The following is an 18875-nucleotide window of genomic DNA, read 5'->3' as shown; positions in this document are numbered from 1 at the left end:
AAATGTCATGTTACTTTTGATAGTAAGTCAAATATTTCTAATACTGAATTTTTAAATTTCTGTGGAGTGTAAATGTGAATGTCAGGATATTCAAGGAAAATAACAGATGTATGAGGTATCCCAGCTGCAGTGTTCTGGAGGCCTGTGACAGGACCAACAAACTGTGAAGCTGTTTCCTGTAACACAGTGGAGCCAGATGCTCTGACTGCATACAAAAATCAGGGGTTTAAGAGCATCAGGAATTATTTAAAAATGCAATTATAAAATAATAAGGCAGTTTATGATGAGGATTGATGATTCCACTGACATCTGCCAACATGAAGTTTGAATTCATGCACACTATGAATGAATTTGTGTTTCAGTACTGGAGAAATCCCAAGGGTAAAGAGTAGGAACCGTTTTGTTGTAGTGGTTATACTTCATTTATAACACTATACTGTATTTGAATTAATATTTTGGAATATGTCTAATATATATATGCATTAATTGAATTACAACAATTCAGATGGAGAAAAATAATAGGAAGGAATAGAAAGACGATTCACAGTGTAAATATTTTTAACAGGTGAGTAGATTCAGTGTAATACAGTTAGAAATGCACGGTACGTAAAAGAAAGGATAAATTATTACATTTGGAAAAAAAAATTACACAGAAATTTAAATACTGGATTCAGGCTCCTGGATACCAGCAGATGCCTTTTTCCCTGATAGCCATCCGTCATACATGAAGTTGGACACTCCCCGTACCCCACAACTCAAAATACTCACTTGAGATGCATCCAAGTAAAATGACGGGTAAGTGTGGGACAATGAGGAAAACCAAAACCTTAACAGAAACTGCATCCTGTCAGTATTTTGACTCCAGCTGTTACATTTTAACTTGCATAAATTCTGTGCAGCTGAATTGCAGTTGGCAAGAATTTATACTGGAAACTTAGTTGAATGTATTTCTGCCTGTCATTACATTTGACATAGTTCATATTTGAAATAAACATAGGACTCCTTCCAAGTTTGAAAGTTCTAAGGGGAATGCACCCCACCACCTCCTGTGTAAGAGCCACCCCAGCCTAACACTCCTCTGGCTCAAGCCAAGCTTATGCAGTGGGACATGCTAAGCCCTTGAACTACAAACTGCTCAAGGGGCAATTCTGGTAGTAGTTTGTTTTGCAATGCTATTTGAGTCTGAAGCGCACTACATGACTTGGCTTTCTCTTTTTATGAGCCTAATGCCAGACAGCCCATTAAATAGAGCTTGGCTTTCAAGCAAATAGTTTTTTTCTGGATTGTGTATTCTTCAGAGCATTCTTACCCCCAGCAGTTTAGCTTCCAACATGTGACTTTGAGGGATCCTGTGCTATCCGCTATTATGAACTAAATTTACTACTTAGTTATGTCTGCTGTGACAGTTTCTGACATTTTGCTAGTCTTAGCTTTAAATCTCAAAAGCATTCCTTTTCCACGTACCTACATGGTGCATTTCATATATAGGTGAAGCTGCAAGAGAGAGAAAGGACAGGGCTGTGTCTGGGAGCATATTAAATAATCCCTGGGAGCGGAGCAGACAACCCCATTTAGGCAGGAATAGAAAGATCTTGGGATTAGAACGCCCATATGATAAAGATAATGGCTAAAGTACGTGAATGAATAACTAATTTATGACAAGGCAAAATCTTTCATCAAGTTAGTGTTTTCCTGAGCTCTCAGGCCACATCCTGCATGTTCTAAGTCAGCACCATTTTTTGATTTTGTAGCGCAGTTACAAGGGTATCTTCCTTCCGTATAAATTTTTATATGAGAACTGCTTTTTCATCTTCACACACATCACCTGTCTTGTTCTCTGATGACATGATCCAAGAAAAAGTTTTTTCCTTTTAGAGGAGAAAAAGGTGAAGTTCCACTAAACAGACAGAAAAGGAAAGAACACTTTTTTTTGCAATTTACAGAGCACAGATAAAAAATGATGGTAGCAGTTCACAAGTTCAATGAAGTACAACAACTCAGCATTTAAGTTACACGTAGGATTTATTATTTTCTGTCATACAGAAATCAACTAAGAATCTTTAGTATGTAGCATGGGGAAGAAAGCTTGTGGGACTATGCAACCATACAGAGATTCTGGAAATAGAAACTGTTCACAAGGAGTCATTTGGAAATATAGTTAACTGAGGCCCCAGCTAATTTTCTAGGTTTGAAAAGCAAGCGGGCGAAAAACATGCAAGCATTCACTTCTGAGAGTTTAACACCCTCCTCTCACTCTTCCAAAGACTGAGTGGTCAGGATATTCTAGGACCATAAAGCCATGGACTACAGGTAGTTACTCAAACTTTTATCCAAATGCATCCCATTATACATATATAGAGTTAATCTTGATTAGTAGAACATGATAATCCAGAATACGGAGACTGAAGTTTCCTCTACCACACAATAGAGGAGGATATTTTGTTACAGGTAAGAAAAAGGACATTTTGTTATCTTTGTTATCTACAGAGATCTTCTGGATCTTTGTAAGATCCACCTTGACTTACAGGGGGATCTCATGTTCATGTACATGAAAATTACCTCAGTCTATGAAGATAACAAAAAGTTTTTACAGTGCCTACACTGAATCTGGCATGTACATATGGGTTGTCCTGTGTATATGGCTCTTAACCACATTGATATAATTCTACTGAGAGGCAGGATGCCATGCTGCACTCAAAAGAGGGGTATTAAAAGAAGTGAAGAACTAAAACTATTTCATTAAACACAAGTGTAAGAAAATCACACAAATGACTAAATAAGGAATGCATAAATGAGGATGCTGTAGATTTACGTAATTTGGTGAGATCAGTCTCAAAACTGGCTTATACATTTAGAAAGTAAGTTACATGAGCCCAAATTTTTACTCTGGTTACTAGTCTTTCTGTTCGGACAGTGAAAACTATTCTGATCTTTATAAATGTTTATCTGATACCACTCAATAATTTCAGAGGGAGCTAAGAAAAAGTCAGAGTTGCTTTTACTTGTGTGCATAAATATAAAACCTGATGGATTACCAGGGTAATCAGGCTCAAATCCCCAAATTTGTAGATGTAAGCCTCTGTTCAGGTTCACTAGAATACGCACTCACCCTAATCCAGTTAAGTCATCTTCTGTTAACATACAAATGCTATTTTGGCCATCTATGTCCTTGTAAATATAGCTAGTTACTGAGTTATAGTCACCCACCCTCCGCCCCGCCCCCCCCCAAATATTGAGGCTTCAGTTATTGAAGATCTGATCAGTATTCATATTTTACTGCAATAGCAAAAGATCTTTTGTTGCATGTAATGCAAAAAGTTAGATTTCTTAGGACTTTGATTTTAACGAAACAGTCTTCTGAGCTGGGAACTTCAACAATAAATAGAGGAGAACAGAGAAGCCACTTAATGGAATTCCATTATTAATTATTTCATAGTTTAACTGCGTCCAGATGGTTCACCAGGATTAGAACCTCATTACGTTGAGTACCATATCAAAACACAAGTATGCACAGTGCCTGCCCCCAGTGCAAGTTCCATTATGTTTTCTGAAAAGTGAACTTTAACCTGAAAGGCAATCTGCAAATGTTTAAGTGAATTCGCTCCCATGTTTGCAGAACTGTGACCTAATTGACTATACAGTATGGATTGCAAAGCAAAAGGAAGGTCAAATGCAAGAAATAAACAGGTGTGTGTGTGTGTGTGCATGCACTGTATAGCTTTTTAAGTTATTAGTTACCAAAGGTTAAAATAAACCCCAACAAACCAACCCAGTATTTTTTCCCAGTTGATAGCCACTTATATAAATCACTTCTGTCTGCTAGAGGTTTACTTCCATTATACACATACACAGTAGCCGTCGATGGGAAGCTTGGTTTTAAATTAGCCAAAGAATAGTTTTAGCTGTATTTTTTCCAAAATTGAACACATTCAGGCTTATTTTTCAAAATCAGCATATATAGCTTGTGTTCAAGAGGTAGAGCTGAAAACCAGTATGGATTTTCTGCAAGAGACGAAAGCTTCTTAATTATACTGGATTTCAAATCTAAAAGCCCGTTTCCCTGGAATCATCCCTTATAACAAAGCTGCTACTTCTCATTCTGTCTTTTGTCCTCAGTTCCTCTGTAGTCCTGGCAAGAATGTAATCTATCAATGTACAAATGTTAAATCACCCCAGTCATGAAATATTAACAGAATGCATACAGTTATGACTCCTAAATTGAAGTCTTTCTAGCTGCAATTTGTCACGTCTACAATTGTACAATGTTACTAGTAGAGTAAAACTAGAAAATTATGAAATAGATATATTGGAAAAATTGCATTTCTAGTACATGCATTTAATATAGGTAAGGCCTGAACCTGCTTCAGATGAGGTCAACAGGAGTTTCTCCTTTGATGTTACTGGAAGCAAAATAATTCTAAATGTCTTAGTTCTGAGCAACAGATGAACAACATAATAGCAGTTTTTAATTCCTTCATGCAAAGGCTTAAATTTTTTGGAGCAAAGTAGAATGAACATGCTACTAATTATTTTCCAGATGGAAATAATATATATTCAAAGTTTTAAAGCAGTCTCTTACAGTCTGTACCTAGAGCAGATACATTAATTGTTCTCCTTCCACTAGTTCCTCCAAAATAATAATAAAATTTGCAAACTCAAAAATGCAGTATAATTTTGAAATACCATAAAACCTTAAGAAGTAAATGGGGAATAAAATTATTAAATGTGTACATAAGATTATTAAATATGCATATATGATCCAGAACTTAAAAAATATTGCAAGCCATATTTCTTTTACTTCATTACTAATCTTTTGCAACAATACCCAAAGTAGTTTTATTATAATGAGAACAGTTTTATCTCAAATAACTATTTCCTGTGAGCACCGTGTTCTTGCCTGCTGACTTTACTACATTTTACAAGGTATGGACCTTGATAAGGCCCTAGCAACTTTTTAAAATTTGAAGTTGCCCCAGCTTTTAGCAGGCAATTGGACTAGGGACCTTTGGAAGTCCCTTCAAGCATGCATTTTTCTGTAGTTCTAGGATTTTTCTGTAATTTTTCTGTAATTCTGTGATTCTACATCAAGGTTTTCTAAGAGAAAGAGTGGTGAATATACAGAGTGACCTTTCTACTACCCCTCCCACAAACGCAGACATTTGTCTTTTCTTATGCTTTTACCTGATTACTTTTGGTAGCAGACCAGACTGCCTGCTGATCTCATTTCATGCATAGTTATCTCTCCTGATCTTCACTTTAGCTCTCAGTCTCCTAATTTCTTTTCCTATGCTATATAAATATAGTATAATTTCATGGCTTTAAAAAACAAAACAAAATATATAATTAACTGATGTACTTTTCTAACTGTTGCCTCTCTCTTAATGGTTAAGCTGGGTTTCCTTCCTGCAATTCTGTCATACTCTACCAAACTGGCATGTGCTTGCCTTTCTTTCTGAGGAAGCCAATTATTTTGATCACAGTCCCTAAGAACATGTTCTTAACCAGCCTCAAAACTGTTATTTTATACTCATCTGTCTTGTGGTCCATCTTCAACGAAGCCAATGGTGCATTTTTCCTTATATCCTGTCATCCTCATTTGACTCCTGTCACCATCTTTGTTTTCCATTGCATCCCTAATTATCTTTTTGAGCAGATCATTTGGAAGAACCTCCACTTTCCTTAGTTTCCTGCAGGGTTCCCAGTGTTTGGGCTCCATTTCCTTCTCCTCTTTTCCCTCTGCAATACGTCTGTCAGTGATTTATTCCACAAATACTATCTTATCTAGCATCTATATGTGAAAAAGCTGCAGAGCTGCTTCTTCAGTCTAGACACTACCTTTCTAAGCAAAAAATGTAATTATGCCTATTGACATCACCTTTTGGAGGTCTAGCCTATTTTAAACTTAATACAGCCATACATGTGAAACATCCTTATTTTTCAATTTCATAACATGTCATTCAACATAGGCAAAACCAGGGTCATTATCTTAAACTCTAATTTCCATGTCCTCTCCTCTCCTCTAAATATCACTAAATTTCTTGTAGGATACAAACATCTTTACCCATTCATTCACATAACTATCTCATGTAGGCTGTCAGTATCACCTTTTGACTGCAACATTATCTTCTCAGGTTTTGACAAAGCTATTTCACTGCTCTTACTCATTCAAAATACTACTGCAAAGGTAAATCCTTAAACGTTATTTTGACTATGCCATCTCTTTCTTTAGTTTCTTCACTGATGCCCTTTAACTGTTTCATGAGATGTACATACCTTGTCTTTACTTTAGAGGTCATCCAGGACCTTTTAATCACTATTCACTTGGAGCCCATGACATTAGTTTTGTTTCTATATGAAGTTTTCAAACACACCTTTATCCATTCTCTCATGTTTTGCAGAAAAGGCAAAACAGTAGCAAAAACACTGTCAGGGGGCATGAGCTGGACTCCAGAGAACTCAAGTGACTGATACTATTTAACTTGAACACCTTCCTGAATGAGGGACTAATAAAGAAGGTCAAACAGAAAGAGTTTAGATGGCACACAGGGCTCGTCAGGAAAATAGATCCTTAGCTCTCTCATTATCCAGCCTCCAAATCTCACCCTCTGATTTCCCCTTCTCATAATACATACAGAGGAAAAAACTTACAGTATTTAAATGGATGGTATGCTGGAACCATTGCTAATCAGCTAGACAAATATTGACACTCTCATTTTACTTTCCCATCCTTTTTTTTTTTTTTTGTCTTAACTTGGATTATAACCACTCTGTGGGAAGTCTTTGTTTTTGTTCTGTGTTTGTACAATGTCTAGCCAGTGGGATGCTAGTCTCATTAAGCCTCACAGGCGCTTTGGTAACGCGAATTAAAAACAATACTGCTTTCTATTCTTGCTACTTCTACAGAGACGATTTGGCTGTGGGAAGCTGAATTCTATGGCTGCATATGTACCAACTGAACAATACACCAAATCCTAATCACTGATCAACCGCAACATTATTAAAGGAATTGCAATGACATAATTGGGGACTTCAGAAGCTAATTTAATTTTCATACAACAGGAAAAGTAAATGCAAAGTAAAAACAATTAAAAAACCTCTATAGGACAAACGTGGAACTCTGTGTGCCACTTTTCAGTAAGAAGTTAAAAATACGTATTTTTAACATAAAGCAAAAGTAAAGTAAAAGTAGACAAAAGGAAGCCTTCTTTCACTTTCTGTCACTTTTCCTAATCCTTTTATCTTCTCCCTTCCATCATTTCAGTTTATTTTATTTAGCATGTGAATGCCCACTACCAGGACATCACCAGAATTTTAAAGTTGATTAAACTTTATTGTAAACAACTTCTAGTCTTTTACTCAGAAACTAAGAAAACAGCATTCCTCAGCCTTCTGTAAGAGCTTCTCTAGAGTTTCATTTTTTACTATGGCTAATACTATAGTTTTCATTTATCCAAAAGATTATCCACTATTGATATACCTGGTAAACTTAAAGGCAAAAAATAGGTTTTCTTGATTATTTGCACTTCTAAAGGTTCTTCTAAATTCCTCAATATGAAGACTGGGGTAAATACAACATACTACATTTAAAATATTCTGAATTATAATATCTCAGACTATTTATGCTGCTAAAAGCTAAATGAGTAGGGAAAAGATTTTTATTATGAGACCGAACATCTTCCCCGAGTTCAGACTCCTGCTTCTTCACTGACATGAAGAGAAAGGAAGGCTTTCCTTTTTTTTTCCCCTGCCTTGATATTAAGAATGAGATAAAATTCTTCCTCTATTTATTTTGGGGAAAATAAAACATCACATTTACTTCTGTATCAGAAGTTCAAAAAAGTGGCTTTCTAGATAAAATTATGTTGCCTCAGAGCTCTTGATTTTGTCAGGTCCAAAGATAAGACAAGTTGTAACTTCTTTAGTCGTGTGCTTGGGCAACGTCATATTTCCACAGAACCAAGAGTTTCTGACTATGAACAGAATGAAATGAAGTTTCTAAAGAAAATTAAGGTGCACCGTTGGAATTGTGCAAAAGCTTGCAAAACTGACCATATTATCAGTGGTTACAGACAGCTTAAGTTGTGTACTTATCTTAGTTTTAACAAAAACAAACAAAAATGTTAGTGGCCTTTTACTGCCATATGGCACCCACTTCTGAAGGCACTTCTGTTAATGAGTAAGACGAGATAGAATACTTCCTGTTTAGATTTTAAGCTATGTGAAAGTCAAGCCCTGCTATTCTATAAGGTAAATATCTTAGAGGGCCTAACCTTTCAGGGAAAAAAACCCTGTATGTTTCAGGAGGAGACCTGGTAAGAATTGCAAATAGTTTCTCACTCCCTTCATCCCCCATCAAATAAAACAATAAACAGTCCTATCCACACCCAAATTAATAGCCAAAAGCAGCAGAATGAGCAATACTGAGAAGTATATCCTATTTCACTCTTAGTCGGAAGAATGGTTATGTTGACATTTAGTCTCAATATAAAAGCTACACTAGAGGTATTAATGAAAATGCAGGAATCCCATTAGCCCTCAAAAAAATGTAGCATCTATGAGAACAAACAAAACCAAATTCCTGAGAATCTTGCTATGCCTCAGACAGCATCAGAAGGGTGCAAGTGTAATGAATTGAAGCCTGCAGACAATTCTAGTCAATGTCAGACTTCTGATGTATTGCTGACCATGACTTCGGACTGAGATATACTGTTGGAGGTATCAGACATACTGGTTTTTAGAACAGGAGCAGCATTCTACCAACTACTCTAAATTAATGGATTATGCCATTAAAAATGTTTACTTAAATATGTGCATTTCCAAGAAAGAAACCGTGCTCTTCCTATAGCACAGACTCTCTGAAGTCTTACATTTAAAGGAAAGACAAATTTATTGGAAACTTCTAAACAAAACAACCCAGAAATACAAAAATCAAATCTGGAAGAAACAGATGAAACAAGCTGCTCATACTAATAAGGCCCAAGGTAGATTCATATTGTAACTTTTATCTTTGAACATAAGTATATGTTTCCGTCATCTAAAGCAGCGTCGGCACATGTCACCTTCTGACACAACCATTCTGAATTTTTATTGTTGTAAAATGAAGTCACCATATATAGAGAGGGGGAAAAAGGAGGGGAATAGCTCTACTAATTGTGCACTAATCTTTAAATTCTTTCTCAATGAGAATATTAAATGTCAGAAAGAAAGATAAAAGGGAGGGTGGAAACCAAGATTTTTCTTTCATGTCATCTAATTTTTCTAACAATTCTAGAAAATACGTGCTCAGAGTTCATTTTTAGAAAAGACATACATTTAAGTCTTGAAAAATTATTGTACTTGTGATTAAATCTAGATTATAAATTAACATATTTACCTCATTATATCAGAAAGATTGCCTCAGTATCAAGAATTGCTTGTTCTTGACTGATGCAGTATTTCATTATTGTATGGAAACAACTCATCAAAAATAGATTTGGGGAATGGGTTGGAGTTCAGTTGCAAACAGCTGATCACCTTAATGATGGGTTTCCAGTTCAAGAATTGTCCATTCCCCTTGAGGGGACGAACAGTCTTCAGATGAAAAGCTTGCCACTGTAATGCTTGCTGAAGAATCATCAAGTGGAGACATTAGTTCAGTCCACCTACTGAATGTGTCAACTTGTGAGGTACCCTGAGGATTTGAACCATCCCGAGCCAGAAACAGTGTCTGATTGATAAGACATTGTGCTAAGTTAAGGTCTTCAGGAACAGAGTTTTTGAAACCTATATTTGAGTCCTGCTCAGATAACAATTGCCTGAGAAGAGTCCAGTCCTGTTCTGCAAACTGCTGATCTTCAAAATCCACATCTAGAACTGCTGTTTCTGAATCCATCCTCTGCTCAATTGCTTCTCCAACATCCATCTCATATATTGGAGAAAGGGTTTTTGAAGGCCGATGCTCATACATGCAGGTTTGTGCCATTGTGTCATAATCATCTATGTCTCCTGAAATAATTCACAATACTGTACAATGTAAAAATTGCAGATGATCCTCCCCTCAGGGCTGTGTAGAGCAAAATTTAACTCATTCAGGAAGGACAATCCAACCAGGTTAAAAAAGGGGGGATGGAGGGTTATACAAAATTGACAAAAATCGAGGCATTTATTTCCTATATAAAAAACAAGGTATGATTTATAAATTAAGCAGCAATCACCACTGGTAATTAACAATAACCTCCATAATTAAGTTTCTGATACAGAAAATGACAATGTAAATATACACTTAATGTACATGAAATTTCTCATTTACTACAAAAATTAAATTTAGACCAGGAGGTGCATGGAGGGAATTAATAGAGAATGATTACTGAATGGTGACTTAAGCTATGTCAGCTTAGAAGATAATTAAAACCAAAATTGTTTATCCACAGGCTTATTTCTACACTGCACATGCAAGGGCAGTTGCAGGCAAGGGCAAGCAAACTTAAAAAAAAAAAGTACAACTTTTAATGTCTTCTTGTTCTGTGGTCTGGCTGAACATAGATCATCATCAGCATTTCATTGCTCTTGAATACACAATAGTTGTAATCAACACTATTGTATATTTTTGATGGGATAAACAGACTGAATTATTGGTATAAAGAAGACAAAACACAAAACTAGACAAGTGTTCATCTGGCTACATAAAACAAATTAGAACTTTTCTGTATATAAGCATTAGTTCTAAGTATAATCTCTCTTATAGGAAATAAGCTTTTACTGGTAAAATTTAGAATTTTAGACATCTCACAAGCTCTAAATCAAAGTTCAGACCTGCTCCCACTGATGTATATGGCAAATATTCAGTTATATTCAGTGGGAGAAGGATTCAGACTTGTGTATAATATATAAATAAATTACAACAATAATGCATATAGCTGTTCAGGTAAACAGTTCAGTGCGCTTTAGTTAAGGTTATTACTGTAGTTATTGCACATCCCATTCACACATACTATATGGTGTCAAGCAGACAAAACAAATACTAAGATTCCATCAAAAGCTGATGCTGTCAATGTTAGATTGGATCAAAAATAACTGAAGTACAGACAACTGCATCCAATCTTTCCTTTAGCATTACATAAAATCTCTTTTCTTGTAGTCAAGTTTCTCATTGAACAGCAGGGTATTGACGGATATTTCAAACAGAAGCATTCTCTACCCAAATGAAATACTTAAAAATATTTAAATTTAATATAGTTTCAGCCAAAATTACTCCAGTTCAGGATTCAATCCCAGACAAATTGCCAAAGCTTTCTCTATTAATTTGTTTTTGAATGACTGAATGTTTCTACTTCTGTACATTACCTGGAAGTAAATCAGTATTAGCGCATTCAGTAGTTGCTGGTTGACTGTCTCTCACTTGATCTTCCTGAGTCAGTATCTGATTCTTACTGGCTTCTACAGGTTTTGCAGAGCTGCTCTTTTGAACATCGGAAGTAGTTTCTCTCTGATGAAGATCCAAATGACATGGTCTTTCTTGAGATTTTGCATCATTGTCTAGGTATTTATTGCACTGGTGAAATTCACTAGCCACCTCATTCTTCATATTTACTTTTTGATTTTCTCCTGGACACAGACTAGCTGCTGAATACACTTTCTCTGGGCAATTTTGTCCAGTCACTGAAGCACCTTGATTCTCCTTCCCTGGGATTTCAGTGCTGTGAAGATGTAGGAGAGGACTTTCACTTTTATCAAGTCTGTTGTCTCTATCCTTATGCTGTTTACCATCCAGGAATCCATCTTCAATTTCCAGTGAGTATCTTGAATAAACAGTCTTTCCATGGTGCTCTTGAGAAACATTGTCAAATACTTCTGAAGGAGTAAGAGAATCTACTGAATGCTGACGTGAAGTATGAGTTTCCACTCTATCATCAGATCCCAATTCTTCACATTCATCTACTGAAAGCAGAACAGATCGTTTGAAATTCTTAGTTTTAGAAAATTCCTGACTTGCAGTATCATTTTCTGTTGCGTCTTCAAAAGCCAAATTATCAATTCCTTGGAACTGTTGAGTGGGAACATCTGATGGAGGAAAGTTTTCTACAACATTCTCTGCTTCAGATCTGTCATCTTCTGTTTCATCAGCAGAAGAAGAAACTTGGTCTGCTTCCTGAGTAAACTGTGCATTACCAAAAGCAGAACTTTTGCTTTCTCTAATATTGGTCCTTGCACTTTCCTGATGGGACCAAATTTCAGGTCTTTTTCTTGGTATTTCATCATCACTCGTTGAATTAACACGGAAGAGATCAGAACCCTCTTTTTTCATTTTCACTTCTATTCTTAGGCTGCTGTCATAGATTTTTAATTCCTCAGGTGTACTTGTGTCGCTGCTGCTTCTTCCAAGAAAATCGTGGCATAACATGGTGCTGCATTTAGAAATGCCTCTTTCATTAGATCCTTCATCATCCTGAGAGCCTCCAGCATCATAATCTTCTGATCTTGGTTTTATGTCATCAGAGGATGTGGTCGCACTGCCAGTATCTGATTCAGGACTCTCTTTTGGATCTAGTGCACCAGTACTCCAGTGATCCACAAAGGGAATTTCTGCATTTTCATGGTTTTCTGACATTTCTGTAGGATCTGTAGGCTCTGTGTAACTAGGTGAACATTTTTCTGTTATTTGTTCTGTGGAACATTCTGAAACATCATCTAAATCTGCTGTCCCTGATTGGTATTCAGTCAAGGCTGATGTATCACATAGCTCATCAGCTGTAAGAAATCCCTTCATATGAATCTGAGGAGAGGATGTCTCATCCTCTTTATTGGTTATCATACTGGAAAAGCTTGGTAAAGCATTTCCACTGTAGTTAAGACCTGTTTCAGAGTTTAGTTTATCACTTTGTTCAGTACAAAGTTTTGCTGCTTTTGAATGTTCCACCAGTTCTCCTGACGTAGTAGCCTTTTGATTGGTATCCTTGGAAAAGTCTGAGTATCCATCACTGAAAGACTCTGCATGACAGTGAAATTCAGCTGTATTATCATCATCTTTCTCTCTATCTTCAATCTGTTTAATTCCAGTCTGATCTCCACAGATTTGTCTTGCTTCCGTTTCATTTTGCAGTGAAACATGCAGTTTAGAAATAGTTTCTTCTGTAATTAGAGGAGATGATTCGGACTGTATTTTGTATTCCACATTTTCAGAAGGATCTGGTAATTTCTGTTTATTGGGTTGACAGGATGCCAGAAGTTTATCTTCACTGCTACTTTCCATCACTGATTTTAAAGATTCACTCTGCTCTGCAGAATAGCATTCATTATTGCCACGAAGCTGACCTGCCACAGCATCAGCTGTGTTTTGTTCAAGTTTCTGTCCTGAACTTCTGTGCTCAGAGGTGTGCACATTCTTCTGGACAACAGGAGATTCACTCCTTGAATGTTTTTGGGCAGAGGACTGAGATTTTATTACAGAGTGCCCAGCTGTTTTCGGTTTGGGGTCTTTACTATTCACAATCTCTGCGTGCTTTGACGGAGGCAGAGTTTTAGGTGTTATTTTTGCAGTGGCTTTTGCTACAGGCGTTTGCGACTGCTTAACACTCTTCTTCTTGGCTGAAGGATGTTTTTCTGAGAGTGTTGTCTCAGCCAGATGTTGTAACACATTTTTTTCTTCATTATGTTTTGGAGACATTCCTGATTTCAGTGAATTTGGCGATTCCCCCTGAGGTCCTAACAAACAGTAAAAAACCAGACTATAAAGATTGTATACGCCAGTCAAAGCATAGTCACCAAATTAATGTTAGGGTTTATGTTGAGATACAAGCTACTCAGCTTTTTCAAGGGATTTAAAGCTTGTTAAAGAATCAAGAATTGAGATCTTAAATAGTAGACAAAAATACCATCTTGCATTTACATGCCACCTTTAAAACTAGAGCATTTCATAGACTATATATATAAAGGAATTCAACCTGTAACTGAAGCAGTCATCACTGCAGTAGAAAGCAGCAGCTGTCTCATAGTGCATAGAAACACTGAACAGTAGAAACACTGCACAGCAACTTAGCATAGGAAGTGATGAGTACTATATTCAATTTATATTGTGGAGGAAATGAAAGTAGGCAGAAAATAATTACATTAGTTATAATGTGATTAGAGTACCAGAATTAATGTCCCTGCTCAGTCAGAAAATATTGCAAGATCTTTAATGACCACAAATTGACAGGACCTGTGTTTTCTGTATAATAATGCATTTAAGATAATGTAACTTAAATATTCTACACTCTCCCCCCAGTAAGTGCTAAGTCCAAATGGGATTTAAAAGAGTTCCATCCTTAACACCTTGTATATTTATAAAGCAGGGTTTCCCCTCTGTGGTCTACAATGTCATTTCCCACACTTGATACAAATAGCTGTTGATATCAAGTATTTTGTTTGTGGGGTGGGCCAGTATCTGGAGTGCTGCTGCTAGAGGGGGGGGATCACCAAAACAGGGAAGCATGGAATAACAGTTCATGAAGGAGTCTGTAGTCAAGATCTTTGATGCATATTATAAGTGTTTGACCTACAGAATTTCTGTTGAACTCAGTCATGGTTCCAAATGCAGAAGTGCACAGGATCAGTAAATAAAAGACTGCAAAGCAGATTAGACAAGCAGAAGAAAATGCCAATTGGCAATGAAGACCATCTTTTAAATATTTTGAAGATGACACAAATTCATTTGCATTTTACAGTTTAGGATTATCACCAAAGGGAAAACATGGAAAATAAACAGAATTGTTCATAAGATTTTGCCAAATGCTTGTGCTAAACTAAAAAAAAGACAAAGCTTTGCATAATAATGGCAAACTGTTTCATTGCCGTATGAAACTTTACCTTGGTTCTTGGGAGAATTGGTAGGTGTGTTTTGAGCCTTTTGCTGTGCTGCAGAATTGCTACTCACATTGCCTTTTTTCTTTAGAACAGCTTGTACATTTTGTTCATTACACCCTTTTCCAGTTGATTTTTTTGTCAGACTGCAAAGAAATTATATCCATTACTTCCAAGCTTAAGATCTAGCAATGTTTAATTACACAAGCAATATATCTTTTAATATGCATGCATATATAAACATAGAAAATGCAACCTAAAAGGTATACTTTTTGAAAATAAAACCTGTATGTGTATATTTTTTTTTTATATATATATATACCCACACACATAAAAAAAATGACCCATTTCACAATGCTTCAGCTGTCTTCCTGTCCGGTTCAGTCTAAGCTATCCCAGAAACGGTAAGTTTACAACACCTTGTGTAGTCATTAGCTGTTCCAGTATGCAGAATTCTGAATGACCTATAACAATTTTAAAATCATTAGCATGAAACAACCCAACACAAAAGCAAACCAATTTTATTTTACAGCTATGTTTCCAATAGCTAACTCAAATTGTTTTGCTAATAACGTGCGATAGACAACCATTCCCAGATTATAAAGAACACATTGACTTAACAGTATGCTTAACAGTTCACTTTTTTCACACACACACATGTGCATGCACACACACACATATATATGTATATGTAAAACAGCATGCTGATTTCTAACATACCCGCTTGTTGTGACATTGGCCTCAGGCTCAGTCTTTTTTTTTTTGGTGGTGACTCCATTTGATGTCTTCACAGATGACTTTGTTTTCACTATTGTAAAGTAAATTCGAAGTTAATTATAGGGGAAAACATGTAAGTACTGAAAAAAATTCTAATATGTGAAGATCAGCTATTGAAAACAGCATAGATACTAAACTTGCAAAACTTTTACCATTTTATATTGCTATCAGTTGATCATAAAATAAAGTCAGTTAACAGAGGAAAAAGATTAATATTCTTATCTCAAGTTAATATTCATGTACAGGGGAAGAAGGTGACTTATCAATCTATAGTAGATTTTTTTAAAGCTTCCCTGGCTGGTTGTTAGTGTGTGACCAGCCTGGGACAAATCAGAAGGGGACTTTTAAGGGAAAAAAAAAATAAATAATTACCAGTTTGTTTTTTCCCTTCCTCTACCAGTTTATCCTCTTTAGGTCCCTCTGACTGTTCACTGGTAGTCTGGATATCTATGTTTGAGTTTGCTGACTTGCTGGAAGTTGCTGCCACAGTCACTAAGGACGGAGATTCCTTCCCTGTGGTTTTTTTCAGTGGTTTTGTTTTGATCTGTGTGCTTGAGGTTACTGTCAGCACTTTAGGTCTGGCACCTGCAGTTTTTCCTTCATGGTTCTTTAGTCCTTTGCCACTTCCTGAATTTTTTTGTCCACTTGCAGATGATGTCTTTTCTATATCTTGCTTGGTAAGCATGCTTTCAGCCTTCACATTTCCATTATTTTCTATTTTTGTCTTTATAACAGCTCTAGCCTTTGGTGAAGCAGCCTTTTCCCCAGGTTTTGAATCCTTAGTAATCTTGGAAACTATTTTTTTGCCATCTTTCCCCTTTGCATCCTCATGCTTTGAAGCCTTATTAACAGTGTTTCTATTGGTGCTGGATGTATGTCCAGATGCTCCTAATCCATCAGATTTCATTTTATCCTGATTAGTGGAAGAATCTCCCCAGCTATCTTTCTTGCTGTGTTCTGTCCAGGAAGTATTCCTTATATTGGCAGATTCAGTAAGAGATTTGTTTAGCTAGAAAAAAAAGCATAAAGGGAAAAAAAAAAAAAAGACATATAACACCAAACTATCCATAATCTTTCATTTCTGAAACACAATTACTTTTTTAGTACCACATGAATCTAAAGCAGCAAGATTCATTATATAAATAATTTTTTAAAGATTATATTTTAGCTCAGATTGCTGGCTTTCAAAGATACAGAATGCCTAGTGAACCTCCTGTGAAATACTGCTCTATATAGAGAAAATAGAAATATCTAAGTAGAGTTTCACTTTTACTTTGGACAAATTACTCTAATATTTATTTATATTATTAGTGTCTGCTGAAGTAAGATAACTGAGTTATATGTGCGTATTTTCCAATGAGGAATAAAGACTATGAATTATTACAAACATAACTCCCACAATTAATTTATAATATGTATGATCTTTTTAACAATTACCAACAGTGTATCCACAGATACGTGGCAATATTTATTCTTTCTCTCAAGTAAAAATATATACTGAAACATAAGAATTAAGTGCATGAAAGGGAAGCATTGTGATACCAAGTGTCATTACAATATGTCCAAGATTGTCAAATCACATGAAACCCATACTGGTTTTCTACTAAGTCGTAATGTAGTTTTGAGTGTGAATCTCAAAGTGTTGAGGGCACTAAAAAATATTTTATTCAGGGCAGTGGGTGTAACAGACCCATTGCCATAGTGGCTTGTGATAATAGCAGAGATTCATTAGCTCAGTGGCAAACCATTTACTCTGGGAAACATCAGTTTCATTATGTAGCAACAAGGGAATGTGAGATACTGAAAACAAATTCCTGTCTTTTATTTGAGCTTATCTGTTTGAAAATGTAGCAGAGCATGGGCTGAGTCCTAATAAGTTTCCAGTAATGGACATAACAGTTCACAACAGCAAATTAATATTTAATTTAAAACACATGATGAAAATAGTTTTGTTTGCGTGCTTCTGAGTATTTTTAATGTTTGGATCTAAAAGTTTACCTGAGAACTGCTGAATACAGGTTTTTTGCCAAGCCTTCGGTCATCACCTTTGTCAAATGCAGCTGTAAAAGGAACAAGCAGTTTATTTACTATTTAGCAGGAAAGGCGGCAGACAGAAAACAATCCAGCCTACTCAATTAACATAGTCTGAAATCAGAAAGCAGTTATTTGTGTCCTGTAATTATTCTAGGAAGGCTAATTTTGGTGACATGGCAAATATTAAGTGGAAATGCATGGTTTTATGTTCAGAACAAAAAATGTGGTGTCTGTGATGAGGTCACATGGCCATAAGCAAGTTGTTTAACTCTTCTGTTTCCCTATTTCCACAGTAAGACACACTTCTGTTTATCCAGGCTTAGCTCACTTCAAGCTTGCAGTGCACTGAGACCTTTGAAAGTGTACACTATTTAAAGAAAAAAAAAAAAAAAAAGACCTTCAAATTTAGAGTACTAATGACTTTTAAGTGATGTACTGTAATTTATAGCATATTTACTTATACTATTTAAATAAGAAATTAATTATATTATGTTAGTTTTCAGAAGTGGTAAAGCCAAAATATCTAAATGTACACAGTAAGATCATAGCGCCTCGTTAGATAGCATGCAGTGTAATGTCATGAGAGTTATCCCTGTGATTGTCATGCGGAATTGTCAGGCAGTGAATGCCTTTTTTTTTTTTTTTTTTGCTTGTCTACTCTGGGAGGGAAGCATTTTTCAATAAAGCCTTTAAATCAATTGCGCTTGTAGAATACAAAAAGGATATTTATAGACACTGTACAGGCCCAGAATCAATAAGGTTTCGTTTTTGTTTGTATTAATATTTCAGCTGAAAAAAGGTTTTACAAAAAATGTATTAAAATTTTTTAAGCATTTAGTGCCTTATGTTCTGACATAGTATTTTTACACAGACACTTTTTTTGTATGTATAACACAAACAAAAATTCTGCTGGATTCTTATTGAAAATACAAAAAATAATTTTATATAGGTCTGTAAAAATCACACAAAAGGTATACTGAAAATGGCACCCCAGGGATCTAATCCTTTTTCTAGCAATGACTCTGCACATTAATACATACCAATATATTAAGACAAAATCCATATAAACTTGTGCCTAAGAAAACACAAGACATGTTGTGAATGAAAAAACCCATAATATCATCTGTCTTCTTTTGGCATTTTTCCTCTATTATAGCATTCTAATTCTATATAGGTTAAATCTCTAGAAGATAAAGCACCACCAGAAATCTTTAAGATGATAGTTGATTTAAGTTATCCTAGATATA

General features: G+C 35.7%; 1 protein-coding gene across 1 annotated transcript in view; it reads right to left on the bottom strand.

Moving 5' to 3' along the window:
* Nucleotides 1–7127: 7127 nt before the first annotated feature.
* The window catches only part of BTBD8 (BTB domain containing 8), a 39810-nt gene continuing 28062 nt past the window's right edge, over nucleotides 7128–18875 (bottom strand). Inside the window, exons 13-18 of the mRNA XM_056355880.1 lie at nucleotides 17593–17654; nucleotides 15967–16603; nucleotides 15538–15625; nucleotides 14824–14963; nucleotides 11323–13680; nucleotides 7128–9984 (exon numbers count right to left, since the gene is read on the bottom strand). Coding sequence (XP_056211855.1) covers nucleotides 9515–9984; nucleotides 11323–13680; nucleotides 14824–14963; nucleotides 15538–15625; nucleotides 15967–16603; nucleotides 17593–17654 — 3755 coding nt within the window. The 3' untranslated portion in view covers nucleotides 7128–9514. The remainder of the gene's footprint in view (nucleotides 9985–11322; nucleotides 13681–14823; nucleotides 14964–15537; nucleotides 15626–15966; nucleotides 16604–17592; nucleotides 17655–18875) is intronic.

Source organism: Falco biarmicus, chromosome 11, assembly GCF_023638135.1.
Source record: "Falco biarmicus isolate bFalBia1 chromosome 11, bFalBia1.pri, whole genome shotgun sequence".
NCBI classification, from domain to species: Eukaryota; Metazoa; Chordata; class Aves; order Falconiformes; family Falconidae; genus Falco; species Falco biarmicus.
Note: the sequence above shows the minus strand (reverse complement) of the source record. Positions and strands in the feature narration are given on the sequence as shown.